The 15,049-nt window shown below is 40.8% G+C and overlaps 2 protein-coding genes across 15 annotated transcripts in view; one reads left to right on the top strand and one right to left on the bottom strand.

The window, feature by feature from the left end:
- Positions 1-11,511, bottom strand: part of CSNK1A1 (casein kinase 1 alpha 1) — a 49,473-nt gene extending 37,962 nt beyond the window's left edge. For 2 of the 11 annotated variants that reach the window (XR_004477178.2, XM_033406794.2), the window contains exons 1-2: positions 10,797-11,342; positions 10,072-10,178 (exon numbers count right to left, since the gene is read on the bottom strand). Coding sequence is in view for 8 of the 11 variants with exons in the window: in XM_033406794.2 (XP_033262685.1) it covers positions 10,072-10,178; positions 10,797-10,919 (230 nt within the window). In the remaining 3 variants the exon portion in view is untranslated. Of the gene's footprint in view, positions 1-10,071; positions 10,179-10,796 lie in introns of all 11 variants that reach the window. The other 9 variants (XM_033406796.2, XM_033406795.2, XR_004477177.2 and 6 more) reach the window with 8 other exon arrangements.
- Positions 11,489-15,049, top strand: part of ARHGEF37 (Rho guanine nucleotide exchange factor 37) — a 69,467-nt gene continuing 65,906 nt past the window's right edge. For all 4 annotated transcript variants that reach the window (XR_007476565.1, XM_049708202.1, XM_049708206.1 and 1 more), the window contains exon 1: positions 11,489-11,735. Coding sequence is in view for 3 of the 4 variants with exons in the window: in XM_049708202.1 (XP_049564159.1) it covers positions 11,678-11,735 (58 nt within the window). In the remaining variant the exon portion in view is untranslated. The remainder of the gene's footprint in view (positions 11,736-15,049) is intronic.

Below are 15,049 nucleotides of genomic sequence, written 5' to 3'. Positions count from 1 at the left end.
GAGAGTCCGCCTGCCGATGCAGGGGACACGGGTTCGTGCCCCGGTCCGGGAAGATCCCACATGCCGCGGAGCAGCTGGGCCCATGAGCCATGGCCACTGAGCCTGCGCTCTGCAATGGGAGAGGCCACAACAGTGACAGGCCCGCTCTGCAATGGGAGAGGCCACAACAGTGACAGGCCCGCGAACCGCAAAACAAAAACAAACACAGAGGAGCAAGCAACTTATTCAGAAGATAAAAGGGAAGGCTTCTTAGAAAAGTTAGTATCTGAGCTAAACTTTGAAAAATGCCCGTTACCTCTCAACATAGTCTCCTACTTTCAGTCACTCCTCTACAGTTTCATGGTGTCGTTTCTCTGCTATGAAAACCAATGCCCCTCCCTAATTACACACCAAAAAAAGCAAAGTTTCATATGTATATGAGGAACTCCAAATATCTGATCTCTGCCTATCCTTTTTTGTTTCTCTGCCTATCCTTTAATTCTATATCCTTATTCCCTCACCAGACTGCCCTCAGGCCATATCACTGAGTCAACAGTGACTTACTAAGCATGACTGTATACTGAGCTCTATTCCAGCCAAAGCCCAAAGCCTTACAGTCTCATTCCTTTTCTTTCTCTGGAATAGCTATTACCTCCTCCTAAAAACTGACTTCCTTTAACTGCAACACCCCATTATCCCAACTCTCCTCTTGCCTTGATTAACTCTGAATTTCTACCACAGGGTTCAGTCCTCACTTCTCAATTTCCTTTCTCCACTATCACTTCTATGCTGATCTTGCTCAGATCTAACACCAGTCCTAGTTCCCTGGCCTAGGATTAGGTCTGTATTTTCTGCTAACTTAATTATACAAGAGCTAAACTTGGGATACGCTGCACCTTAAACTCAACACATCCAAAGCTATAACCATCCACCCTACTTTTAAAGTGTTTAGGACTTTGCACTCCCAATGCAGGGAGCATGGGTTCGATCCCTGGTTGGGGAACTAAGATCCCACATGAGGCAGCCAAAACAAAACTGGGCCCCCTTTTCCTTCTTCCTAATTTAAATTTCAAATTCTCAAGGCTAAAATGACTTACCTCCACTCCTTAAGAAGAGAAATATGAGAAAACGTACATTAAAATGTTAGAGCAAGGGACTTCCCTGGTGGCACAGTGGTTAAGAATCCACCTTCCAATGCAGGGGGCGCGGGTTTGATCCATGGTCAGGGGAACTAAGATCCCACGTGCTGAGGGGCAACTAAGCCCGCGTGCCACAACTACTGTGCCCACACGCCGCAACGGAGACCCAGTGCAGCATGCATAAATAAATAAATAAATAAATACCTTAAAAAAATGTTAGAGCAAAAAAGTAACAAAAATCAAAATATCTCTTAGTACACTTCAGAGACCAAAAGGTTTCCTTTAGGGTGCTTTTTGCACTATAGGAATCACGTGTATTAAGACAGTTTTACATATAAAGATTTAAGAGAACAAATAATTTTGGCTAGATGAAACATTCCCCCCACCACATTCTACAGTAATTAATTTGCTTAGCAAATCCTTCTTAAGTAGATAGATTCTAGGTTAAAAAAATTTTAACTCAAATTTCTCTGTATTAGCAAATGAACACAAAAGAAAACAAACAATTCCAAAGTTTGATATAATCTTTTAAAAGTAGAACAGAAGAAAGAACACAAAGTCTGGGCTTGAAATGTTAATGCAGATATAGGAAAGGGGAAAAATGGAAGAGGCAACGCAAGCTATTATAAAGCAACGATCTAACCTGAAAGAAAAAAGCAATGAATGAACACATGAATATCTATCCATAAATTTAAATTCTATGTAAACCTGAACTAATAATATAGAACTATGCAATATATACTTATAAAAATAAGCCCTTCAGTGACTAGACAATTAAAAAGTGGCCCAGTAAACCAGAAGTTGGATTTGAAAATGGGAAGCTGGTTGAACTCACAGTATATGCAATACAGTGCAAAGAATAGTGAACCAGCAGCCAAAAAAAAAACAGGTTCTAGTTCTGGCGTTGCCATTTTCTTACCGGCATAAGCCATTTTTGCTCACTGATAAACCTTTTTTTTTTTTAAAGAACTATATATTTATTTATTTATTTATTTGGCTGCACCTGGAATTATTTGCAGCACACGGCATCTTCGTTGCTGAGTGCAGGATCTTTAGTTGTGGCGTGCTTTAGTTGCAGGGTGCAGGATCTTTTAGTTGCGGCATGTGGGATCTAGTTCCCTGACCAGGGATCCAACCTGGACCACCTGCATTGGGAGCACAGTCTTAGCCACTGGACCACCAGGGAAGTTCCACTGATAAACATTCTTAATATAACTTATCTATTATACCTATCAAGAGATACAATAGTAATTATGAGATTGTAAAAGCACTACACAAACAAAAGGATTACTTTCATTACAAAAAGCAGTTGCCCAACAATTATGAAATGACAACAACCAAGACAACAATAGTCAGAGCCCTCTCAGCAAAATAATCACTAACTACCCCCAACTGCTCAATACAATGGAGTGTCAAAACCTCAACACAGTATTTCCCAAAGCATGGTTCTGCGGTCTTTAGCAGAAATTATCTGAGGTTACTTGTTAAAAATACAGACTCTTGGGGCCCATTCCAGTACTGGTCAAACAAATCTGGGGGTGAGACAGTAAACCCTACATTTTAAACAAGCTCTGTAGGTAATTATTATGCATGGTTGATGTTTGAGAAATGCTGACTAAGCAGGATTCACAAGGAGACATAATGGGGTCCCTGCTGACCTCTCCAATCAAGGCAACCTCTGCATGGTTCAGAATGCTGTTTGGGGCTCAAACTCATATTATCCCTTTGATGTTAAGGGAAGGTTCATGTCCTTACAGGAGATTTAGACATCTTTGCTCCTAATTTTCAGCAAGAGACAAATTCACAATTATACACATGTCAGGTACATGGCAGATGCTCAATAAGAACGTAAGCCTCACAAAATTTTTGTCTCTTCACTGAAGTGTGCCCAGTATCTGAAACTGCCCACCCAGTATGTAGTAGGCACTCAAATATATGTATTTGTTGACTGAATGAAAAACGTTTGCTAATTCTCTAGAAGGTACTGTACAGGTACTGTAAAGTTCACTATCACTCTCCAACAACAGAGCTTTAATTTTTAGAGAAAAACCCAACGTCACTCCCTTTCTTAAGAAGGATACAAAATATTAATATTATGGAGGTCCAAAAATGAGAACACTAGGATTTCAATAAGTGAAGCTTAGTGGTAACAATAATTTCAATCAAGTGAGAAGAGCCAAAAGCAAAACAACCTAACGTGAATACATAGTGAATAGGGTAGTAAAGGAATGGAAAAGGAAAAGAATGGTATTTACATAAAGGTATAAAATCCAGTCTTTTAAGAATTTCATTATAGTGTTACCAAGGACAATGTATTAGACACTTCTAATATAACTGAAAGACTTGGAAAATTTGGAACTTAAAACAAAATTTACAAAAACTTCATGCTACTACTTTCCAACAAGGCAGCTTTAAATCAGATCTCACACTCCCCTTGCCATAAAAGCCACCTTAAGTACAGAATAATCTGGCAGTGTAAGGAAGTGTAACAGATAAGTACTCAGAGCAGCTTCCAGACAACCTGAAATATAGGACAGCCTCAATTTCAGGTTAATTTGCAAACCTTGCCATTGCACACTTAAAGATGGCACAAACAAAACATATGATGTGTACTATGTATGCTTAGTCACTGTCGCCATCTTGTTTGCCTTTAATAAAAAAAACTTCTGTACAAAAACTGCAAGTCAGAACCAAAAGAAATTCCAAAAGGCCAATTCACCACTGATAAATACTTATGCTGACAAATGTCCACCACATTAGCAAGCCTTTACTGTGAAATTAATAGACACCAGCATTTTGATATGGTAGTATCTTTATATCAGGATTCAAAGCTAAATCAACTAGTACAGCCATATTTCCATTTGTAAACTGCATACCACCTAGTGAGTTCAGCTGAGTTCACTTAAGAAATACTAAAAGTGGGAATTCCCTGGTGATCAGTGGTTAGGATTCTGCACTTCCACTGCTGGGGGCCTGGGTTCAATCCCTGATTGGGGAACTAAGATCCCAGAAGCCGAACGAGGCAGCCAAAAAAAAAAAAAGAAATACTAAAAGTCATACCCCCAAATCAATTAAATCAAAATATCCGAGGTTAGGAGCCAGGTGTCAATATTTTTTTTTAAGTTTTCTAAGTGATTCCAATGTGCAGCAAAGTTTGGGAACCACTGAAAGAGGCAGTAAGATCTATTCAAATAACACATCAGCTGTGTGACTCTAGGCAAATTAACCATTTTGACTCACACTTTATATAAAACCTCAACTTACAGGATTGTTGTAATGATTAAATGAGACCATGTGCAATGCCTGGATATTGGTTGATTCTTTTTTTCTTGCACATAGATGGAAAAAAGAATGTTTAGCCACACTAAATTCAACCAACTACCCACTTATTTCAAAGTACATTATCAATGTTATGAATAAAAGGCAACTAAAACAAAATGTCATTGCAGAGAATGGAAGATGCACCTTTTATTCTACTGATCCCATCAGTTTATATAATGCATTAAAAAAACTCTTAAGGGTTTCCTGGTGGCGCAGTGGTTGAGAGTCCGCCTGCTGATGCAGGGGACACGGGTTCATGCCCCAGTCCGGGAAGGTCCCATATGCCGCGGAGCGGCTGGGCCCGTGAGCCATGGCCGCTGAGCCTGCGCCGTCTGGAGCCTGTGCTCCGCAACGGGAGAGGCCACAACTGTGAGAGGCCCGCGTACCACAAAAAAAAAAAAAAAAAAAAAAAAAACTATATATATATATACACACACACACATATAAAACCTATGTTGTCTCAAAACATAGCCTACCAAGGATTAGCAGTATTAAAAAAAAAATCAAATATTCTTTATCTCATTAGGGAGTGTGGGTTACATCAGTGTATGCATTTGTCAAAACTGAGTCAATGGCACATTGATCTATATACACTTCACTGTATGAAAATTACATGTCATTTAAAAAAATTCCATTAAGACATGGATAAGTACATGTTATGTGATTACTAGTTATTAACAATTTTCAAGAGCCACCTGAGATTGTATTGGAAATACAAACAGTAACCAAAAGCATAATTTAGACTAGTTATTCATTTGTATTATGAAACCTATTAAGGTACTCATTTAGCCTCAGAAAAACTTCTGTTAAAACTCAAAGGCTGATTTTAAGAATAAAATGGAATAAACCAAAAGATTAGATTTATAACATTTGTTTCAAACTCTAGTTTTCTCTTGCATAGACTTCTTGACATTAAAGTTTCTTACTAAACAGGACAGATCATGAGAAAACATCACTAAATCATACCTTAGGTACAGATTAAATGTACTCGGAAACAAAATAATCTAGCTCTAAAATCGACTAAAGCCAAGGTAGTAAAATCCATGGACTATACAAGGGTTCACAAGTATTTACTCCACTTTAAGATACAAATTAATAATGTCCACAAAAGTTCTCATCCAGCAATCCATGGATTCAAAAGGAAGAATAAGAATCATAAGGATCTAATTAAATAATAATACAAACAATAGGTTACTTACATTTATCAGTTTTTCTGTATGAGACCAAACGCCATAGAGTGAAGGAGGCAAAATATGGCTCTGCAGCATCAAATGAAAAGGTGTGGGTTATGTGAGCAGACATGATTTGACCTTGACATAAAGGTGAAAATGGCTCACAGGAAAATTGGAAGTTAGGAGATTTCTAGTAAGCCCTCTGAGACTCAACAGTCTAATTTATATATCATGAAGTGTTGGGCTATTATCTCTCAGGGTTCATCCAGCTCCAAATGCTATCTAAGCATCATTACATTATTCCATTACTAGAAATCCAGCATAAGCCAATATACGTACCCTTAGTGTACCACGGATTCAGTTACTGTATGAATCCTGTGATCTGTAATGTTATCTCTCTAATAAAGACATACCCAGTGTAGACATCATCTTTGTTCTCTGATAAGAATATTAGAACTTATTTACAGGATATATGCCCAGTGCCAAAAAGCTAAGATTAAAATTTAAGCTGCTTTTAACACTGGACAGTAAGGATTAACTAGTACTTTATAAATATCTCCTAGAATATTTGACATTCAAAGAGGGCAAAAAAAAAAAAAGTGGTGAAAGAAACAAGACAACTGGGACCTCCCTGGTGGAGCAGCGCATAAGACTCTGTGCTCCCAATGCAGAGGGGCCTGGGTTCAATCCCTGGTCAGGGAACTATATCCCACATGCATGCCGCAACTAAGAGTTCACATGCCACAAGTAAGGAGCCCACGTGCTGCAACTAAGACCCGGTGCAACCAAATAAATAAATAAATATTTAAAAAAACAACAACAAAAAACAAGACAACCAAAATTATCCTATGCCCCTCCTATTTTCTTTATCATGTTTTCCTATAAAAGTATATCCCATTAATTTACTTTCTCCTAAGTGGTAACCTATGGTTTACCTGATACAGGTAGCATTTTTAAGGTCCTGAGTGGTATCTCACTACTAAAATATCATTCAAAGGTAAGATCTAGACAAAACACCAAATGTGATGAAATGCTTTCTAGCTACCATCATCTGAAAATAAATCTTAAAATTCAGAGCTGAAAGTTCTAAGATCAACTAGGCCAGTGACTTACTTAAGTACAGAAACTTGTTCAAACAAAACCCTGCCCAAAAGCTCAGCATGCAAAACTAGAAAATTACCAACCTGGCAAAACCCTCTTTTGATTTCAAAAATGAGGAAACTGATATGCCCAAAGAGGTTAAGGGACTGACAAACCCCAGATCACTCAATCAGTACCACATGGCAGATTTAGAGCCTGGCTATAACATAACTGCTTCTTTAGAGAACAATTTAATTCAGTTCAAAGTGGCACAAAGAAAGGGAGGGTTGTAACAGAAACACAGTAATTTAAAATGAGCTGCCAGAGGTCAATTCACAAGGCCCAAGGACTTTCAGTTTCTTAAAAATATCAAGAGACTGAATGCCATCCTCTCATTCTTGCTCTTTACACTCACTGGATGCTATGCTTCTGCACAATAGATCCCTTAGTAAGGTCCTTACATACTAAGGACTTGATAAGGCAGGTATGCTATATAGGCTAGGTAATTTTCAGCCCTCGTTTTAGAATATCCCATAGTATCTTTAAGAAAATTGCAGGGTGTGGGGTGGATTGGGGGAGGAGGGAGATATTAGTGTGGTATAAATGCAGCAAATCTAAAAATTTTTAATTAGTGTCAACATTTCTAAAACAATGGGTAACAGAAGAGACTGCCCTTTTAATCTAGCTAAGCTGAATAATTTAATTCAATATTTCCCAAGTAAATATTTATTAAGTGTATACTATATATAGTTGATGTGGAAATAGTGGGGAACAAACAGCAAAGGGGAAGATGTTGCCACCCAAAATAAAGAAAGCTTGTGTAAGTCCTTATCTTTTCCACTTCAGTGGACAAACAGTTCTCTCACACTGTACTTTAAAACCAATGATCCATTTTTTGTTTCTATGTACCTGGACTCTACTACTCCTAAAACAAATGTACTCTTTCCTCACCCTCATGCAATTACTACATTCTGCCTTAGAGACCACTCCCAGAAGCCACACTTTACTCTTGGATGCCCTCCCCAACCAGTTCACCAAGCTTTCTTCCTTAGAGCCAGATCCTGAAGTCCCATCTCCTCTCCCAGGAAGTCTTAACTTGAAAGTCAGGTTAACCTCTTTAGCTCCATCCAGTTTATAACTACCACAACACCCTCTGCACTCAACCTCTTAGAATTTTGCTCACAAGTCAATTTCATTTATTGATGTGTGTAATCAGTATATTGACTATTGCCCTTGTTGGTCTGTATCAGTGTTGTCCTTAAATAAAAGCTGCCAAATAAAAGTGCATGTATTTAATTTGCGTTTAGCACTGAAAATGCCAGATGCTTACTGCCTTTTTTTTTTTGCGGTACGCGGGCCTCTCCCTGTTGTGGCCTCTCCCATTGCGGAGCACAGGCTCGGGACGCGCAGGCTCAGCGGCCATGGCTCACGGGCCCAGCCGCTCCGCTGCATGTGGGATCTTCCCGGACTGGGGCACGAACCGGTGTCCCCTGCATCGGCAGGCAGACTCTCAACCACTGCGCCACCAGGGAAGCCCTTACTGCTTTTTTGAAAATGATTTCAAATACATTAAGTTCAACCTGATTTGTGAAATTTATAAAACCTCCCAACACAGATGAATCTCAAAAGCATTACGTTAAGTTAGAGAAGCCAGACACAAATGACCTCATACTGTATGATTGCAATTACATGTAATTCTAGGAAAAACTAGTGATGGAAAGCAAATCAGCGAGATCCAGGGTGGAGAGATGAAAGTAAATACAAAGGGAAAGGAATTTAAAAATTTTAGGCGAATGCAATTGATATTTTTTATTTTGTGAAGAAAAAAGCTAGATATTTTAATCAAGGTTTTCACTTTTCCACAATAACAAATTTATTTTCCTACACAGCAGGGTTTTGTTTTTTTTTTAAAGGGATGAGAACCATTAAAAATCTCAAATCTGGATTATCTCAGATTTCACATTAATCTTTACCTCATAAGATAAACCTGGAATTTTCTTCCTAATAATTTATTTTGACTTTGAACCAATAGAAAATCGTTATCACTCAATTTCTCCATTAAAAATGTCTATCAGCATTGGAAAATTTTTAAGGATAGTGTCACTCCGGTTGTTTCCACATCAGAATTAATGTATATAACCCAGTCATTAATTCAAGATTTGAGGAATAAAAGCTGGGATAGTAAAACACGCTACAGTAAATACCATTCCAGTTAATTCTCAACTACCTCCGTATCTTTTTGCAAATGTTATTTTTGAGTAATTGTTGGAAAATGGTTGAGTCTTAAACTATATTTTAGTCTCTACTCTGGAAAGAGGCTCTTTAATCTCAAAAATCAAACTATTCTAAAATCCTTTAAAGTTAACCATTTAAAAGAACCCAGTGTCTTCATCTGGTCATCTTTTATCCTGATTACTATTTGCCTTCACCAATATCACATCTCCAAAAAAAAGCCACAATTTCCCAGATGTGAGGAGCTACTGACCAAGTAACTCAACAGGTTAAAGTTACTTGTCAAACTGTGGTTACACGATTAAGTTTTCTTTTAATACAACTGAGTCAATTTCAACATAGCGCTGTTCAAACTGCCTTTGCCATTTCCCACAAAATTTAGTACACAGACTGAAATGTAGCAAACATTACCATCCTTTACAGACTTAATTAACACTTCTGGAAAGACTCTGAAAGATATTGCAGAGTAAATTTAATTTCACATCGCATCTGCTGCAGAGATCAGACTGTCATTATGGCATCTCCTTCCCTGAACCCCACCACTGTCTGCAGCTTTATTCTTGGCTTTTCAAAGGTTTAATCAACTCAGGGCTGCTAAAGAGGGTCTCAAGGAAGCATAACTTATGAACTCAAGCAAAGAAAAGGGCAGGAATATGCGGTTGAGTCACGTCGTTCCGCCATTTTCTAAGCGGAGGAGGAAGACATGTTGGAACAAAAACACAACAAAAGAGCAGCCATTTCCCAAGCCAGCTCCAATAGCAACCCGAACTGGCCCAGCCCGGTGACTTCGGCACCCTCAAATCCACTTCACCGGACAAACCCAAGAACATCTGAGGTGCAGACGGAAAGAAAACAGCAGGCAACCCTTCCGCGTTGGGATCAAAGATGAGCCGCATACTTTAACCGCAAATGAAAGCCTCGGGAAGAATGACGGAAGCTTTGCAGCAGAGTGTTACAAACTGAAATTCTAAACTAAGTTGGCAAACTAAAATTTACTCTGTGATTGTGGTGACTTACGCTTCACAGGAAACCCAGGTAACTCAAATACCAAGAGCCGGATTCAGCTGGCCCTATCACCTGCCTCGTACACATCTTCCCCGTTTCCATACTTCCCTCAGAGGATCGCCTATTTGCTTAAGGATTCTTACCGTATGTGGGGGATGCCAACCCCACCTTGAAGAATCTTATAGAGTTTGCTCTCGTACAGCAACTGGGGATGCCTGGCCTTCTGAGATTCTAGCTTCACTGCCACTTCCTGCAGGGGAAAGAGGGGATGATGGCATCAACATCCTTATGGATTCAATGTCATTTGGGAAAAGAGAGGGAAACACGAGCAAAGCTCCAACTCTCGACTAGAAGGTGGAAGTGAGAGGCTGGGAAAAGAAGGCTCTCTTTGTAATTATAAAACGAGGCAACCAGCCTCAAAGGCCTCTTCAGGGGGTAGTGACGAAAGCGGCACGTCCTCTAAAGTGCAGGAAAACGATTCATCCAGAAAACGTAATGAGAGGTTATGAAGAAACCAGGCGATCGAATGCTGTCCTAATGGGAACAAAAACGCCGGCAGAATTAAAAATATAGATAGAAAAACATGGGGATCACAGGAATAGGATTTTGCCGTCCTCACCTTAAACAACGGTTTTAAAAGTTCGATTAAGGTGTATTTTTAACAAGCTGGGAAACTTCCTAGTACACCCAACCTTTATCTTGGGTTCTTCCCTTTTAGGGAAAGAAAGCGGGGGTGGTTCCTAAGGCAGGAAAACTGGCTCCCTCTGGACTTCCCAGTGCGGCATGCGGTGGGAAAAGGCCCGAACAGTTCGCGGGAGGGGGGGAGGGCAGGCGCAGCGTAGTCGTGAACCCCACCCCAGGTGATTACCTCGCCGTTGGTGATGTTGATCGCCAGGTAAATGTCACCGAAGGAGCCAGACCCGATCTTCCGTACCAGTTTATATTTCCCTCCGACAATGAATTCGGCCTTGGAGCCGCTGCTGCTCGCCATCCTGAGAGACGAAGATGGAGGCTGGGGCTAAGCCCCGACCCCTCTAAGGGGAGAACGGGAGACCGCTAGGGCTCGTCCACGGAGCAAGGCTCCGGAGGGCGGCAGGAAAACGCTGGCTCTTTTCTCGGCGTTACAGGGCCCAGAGTCGGCCAAGAAGAACCTAATCACCGCTGCTGTCAGGTTTCTTTCTGTCAGGCCGCAGATTGTTGAGGGGGTTCTCACGGTAACCAGGCTGGGCCACTTGCTTCTGGCGGCCGCCGCTGCCTCACTTTCGCGGCGACGTCGCGGGCTGGAAAAGGAGAGCGGTGAGTTAGGGCGGCGATACCGCTGCCACCACTGCCGCCGGCTCCCGCCCGGAGGGACCCCTGTCACTCCGCCGACGCCGCCATCTTGTTACTCCGGCTCCAGCCAACACAAAATGCCCCCAGTGCTCGGGAGCCGCTTCTTCACGGCGCAGAGCACTCTGGGAAAAGGATCGCGGGCGCTAGCCCCGGACGGTCGACAGCGAGAAGGGAGGGCGGAACCGGATCCGTGAGAGTCACGGCCCACGCTCCGAGCGTCACCCCGTCACCGCCCAACTGCGCACGCGTACTGCAACCCCGCTGATTGCGCAAGCGTGCCGTGGCGTCTCCTCATCCCCGCCCGGGACTCATTTCCACTTCCGGTCGTTGGCTGTTCCACTGTGAACTACCTGTTAGTCACCTCAGACCCGCCTGGTTTCTGAAAGGCCACGCGGCCCCAGGTCTCGAGAACATGTTATGGAGGAGTCACCTTCATTTTCCGTGGAAGATGGATACGTCAGGGCTTGGGAGTTGGGTATTGACCTTTGCTCTTTGTTTGAGGTGGTTTTTAACCTTTTGGTCTTTACGGGGGCTACTCCCCCAACCGGCCCATTCCAGCTCAATTTCTCTTTTGAAAGAGGCTATCGCCTCTAGTGGAGAGAAAGAGAAAAGCAACCCTGTGCGGGCTGGGTTTGTTCAGGGCTGCCTGTTTTAGCAGTCTAGTTGATTAGTCTTATTAGAGTTCTGCGCTCTACGGAGTGTTGGATTCCCTGTTTTTACAGGAGGGGGAAAAAGAGGGAAAGCAGGAATTAACCCTGCCGCTCTGTGTCTTTGTGTTGTTTACCCACTGATGATATTTGATTCCCAAAGGGAGAAAAAAACCATATTCGAGTAATGTTAATGGCCAGTATATGGTGAATAGAAAATAAGATTTACTGCCGTGAAAAAACTGCCCATATGAAAGTTATCCTCTTCGCCCCCGCCCCCCCCCGCAAAAGAAACCTTGAAGAATCCTATTTTGGTCGTGTTGAAAACTGCAGTGTTGACCCAAAAACATAGGGTAGAAATAACTCTTACAAAATGAAATTGACAATGTTTAAAACTTTACTAAATTGACAATGTTTAAAATTTTACTAAAAATTAGTCAACGAATCAAATCTTGAGCACATTTTGGTTTACAAAATTTGACCTGGGAAAATTGGGCTTGGTAGTAATGATGATCACAAAAGAAAGCTGTGTGTTGATGCTATCATCTGCAATATGAATCAAACCCTGATAAATGAGTGAATCAAAACCTCAGTTGTGAAAATTTAAGCAAAATCTATCCCAAATAAAATAATTTCATTAAAACTGGAAAAAATGTAGACTTAACTGCAAGTTTGAAAGCTGATGAAGTAGTTAGTAATGGGGTTCATCCTGGAAGATAACTGGAATTCCTACATGTTTCTGGCTTAAATATTTGTATTCATAAAGCGCTGACCTAAATGTCTTGAATTTGAAAACAGAGGGAAAAGACTCAGGGTTAGCATGAAGTTTTGAGGCACTACCAAAACCCAGGCCACCTGACTCCCAAATCAACACTGTTAGGCAATCTCCTTTGGTGACTCTAAAGCATGTCTGGCCTACTTAAAATTCTCTGCTGTTAGAGTTTGGTCTTAAAAAAAAAAAAAAAGTCAAGTTTAAGCATTTTGAAGTTTCCAGGTTTTCAGAGATAGCTACTGTTCTGCTGATTTTCCACCACAGCCATCCAAAATTTAATGGATTCCTCAGCTTAAGGAGTTCCCTATAAGGGGTGGGGTATACATTTAAATGGATTTGTTGTTGTAGTGAGGATACAGATGCTCAACTCGGGGTTGGGGGGTAACGGTGTGCATGGAGTGGACTAGATTAGGGATTCCCAGAGGTCTGTGCGTGGACAGGGGCAAATCAAGTTTTCCATGAGATAACTAGAAAAGAGAAGTATAATGCGTTTTTTCTTTAATTTATCTAGTTTCAAATTACACGTTATTATGAGGTTTTATCTTCCTATATATGTGTTGTTGAAGTGCCCTTTTATAATATGGTCCTGATGGTAGATGGTTGTTTTGTTGATATCCTTGTTTGGCAAAACTAAAAGTTGATACTTTATGTCTGTCCTCCCCACCATTTTTTTTTTTTTAACTTTTATAAGTTTTTGAAATGCCACAGTCTGGGACTTACTAATCTAAATCACTTTTAGAAGCCCTTTCAACTCTGAGAGTCTATGATTTTATGTGTATGTTTTGGTGTGTCTCCTCACTTGTTTCCTGCCTGCTGTAATCACTATTCCACCATTGACAATATCCAGTAAAATGTACTAAAATGCCAAATGAGTGGTAGTAGCCTTTTCAAATGTGATTTCAGTTGAAAATCTTAAGATTTAAATTTATCAGATTAAGAAGGGCAAAAGTTGGGTTTTCTAATGTAGAAAATGGGGATTTTAGGTGTTGGCTACGAATTCAGCCTTCTCCTTAAAATCATGTATTATTCGTGGTAACTTTCGGCCTCAGTAATTGAACCTGTTTTTGGTTACAAATCATTCTGGGTTTTTTGTTTGTTTGTTTGTTTTGGTTTGGTTTTTGGCCGTACCACACGGCTTGTGGGATCTTAGTTCCCCGACAAGGGATGGAACCTGCGTCCTCTTCAGTGAAAGCACACAGTCCCAACAACTGGACAGCAGGGAATTCCCCATTCTGTTGTTTTGAATCATCAGCAGCTTTACTGTAATGGAGGGAATCTTCTGCAATGTGCCAAAATGCAATTCCTGACTCCTGGATCAGCTGAATTCACCAAAAATATAATTTAAAGTATAGAATAAATATTTTAGACCTTGAATTGAGATCATCTAGTTCAATAATCATATTTGGGGCTTCCGTGGTGGCACAGTGGTTGAGAGTCCGCCTGCCGATGCAGGGGACGTGGGTTCGTGCCCCGGTCCGGGAAGATCCCACATGCCGCGGAGCAGCTGGGCCCATGAGCCATGGCCGCTGAGCCTGCGCATCCAGAGCCTGTGCTCCGCAACGGGAGAGGCCACAGCAGTGAGAGGCCCGCGTACGCAAAAAAAAAATCGTATTTGTAAATGCTTTGCAATCTACACAGTGCTTTCACACATACCAGTTGGGCCTAGCTAGGACAAACTGTGGCTTGCCCAAGATCATACAGATCTTAGTGTCAAAGAAAGGATTAGAACCCCAACCTCTAACTAAAATAAAGAGAAAAAGGAAAGGGTAGAAGGTAAATTGGGACAGTCATGCCCCACTGATTATTTGTTTTCAAAGAGAGATCAAGATGAATTGAAATTTTTTTTTTTTAAACCACAGTGCTTACCCAAGGAAAGGTCACGGGAAAGCAGAGTGTGTTTTAAGTAAAGTAAGGACAAGCTTAAGAGGTATAGATAGGTGCAGTAAGGAAGAAAAGAAAATCACAAAGGTGGTCTGCCCATCTCTGGAGTTGTTTGGTACAAATAAGTAGAAAAATGGAATGACAGAGACTATGTCAAATGCTTTTTCACATGTTGTTTAACTGTTACTGTTATGCAGCTTTGTGCATGGTCAGTATTAGATAAGCCAGTTAATGAAGTGATTGAAAACATGAGAACATCAGAAATGTCCTGTTGTATCAGAGTGATAATCCATTAAGTTTTTTTTACTAGTCTTTGACAGTGACAGCTGTTTCTATGTTCCTTTCTTGTCTCAGTTCCTGTTCTCCCCCTCTGAGTTATTCACAAGGTTTTGTGAAAGTATATTGCTGCATCTACGATAGCAACTTCAAACACTTTTGAGACATTTTGCAAACATTTCTTACCTTTTATGGGGTCATTAACCATAAATT

This window comes from Orcinus orca, chromosome 3, assembly GCF_937001465.1.
Source record: "Orcinus orca chromosome 3, mOrcOrc1.1, whole genome shotgun sequence".
NCBI lineage: Eukaryota > Metazoa > Chordata > Mammalia > Artiodactyla > Delphinidae > Orcinus > Orcinus orca.
This window is presented reverse-complemented; position numbering and strand designations above follow the sequence as displayed.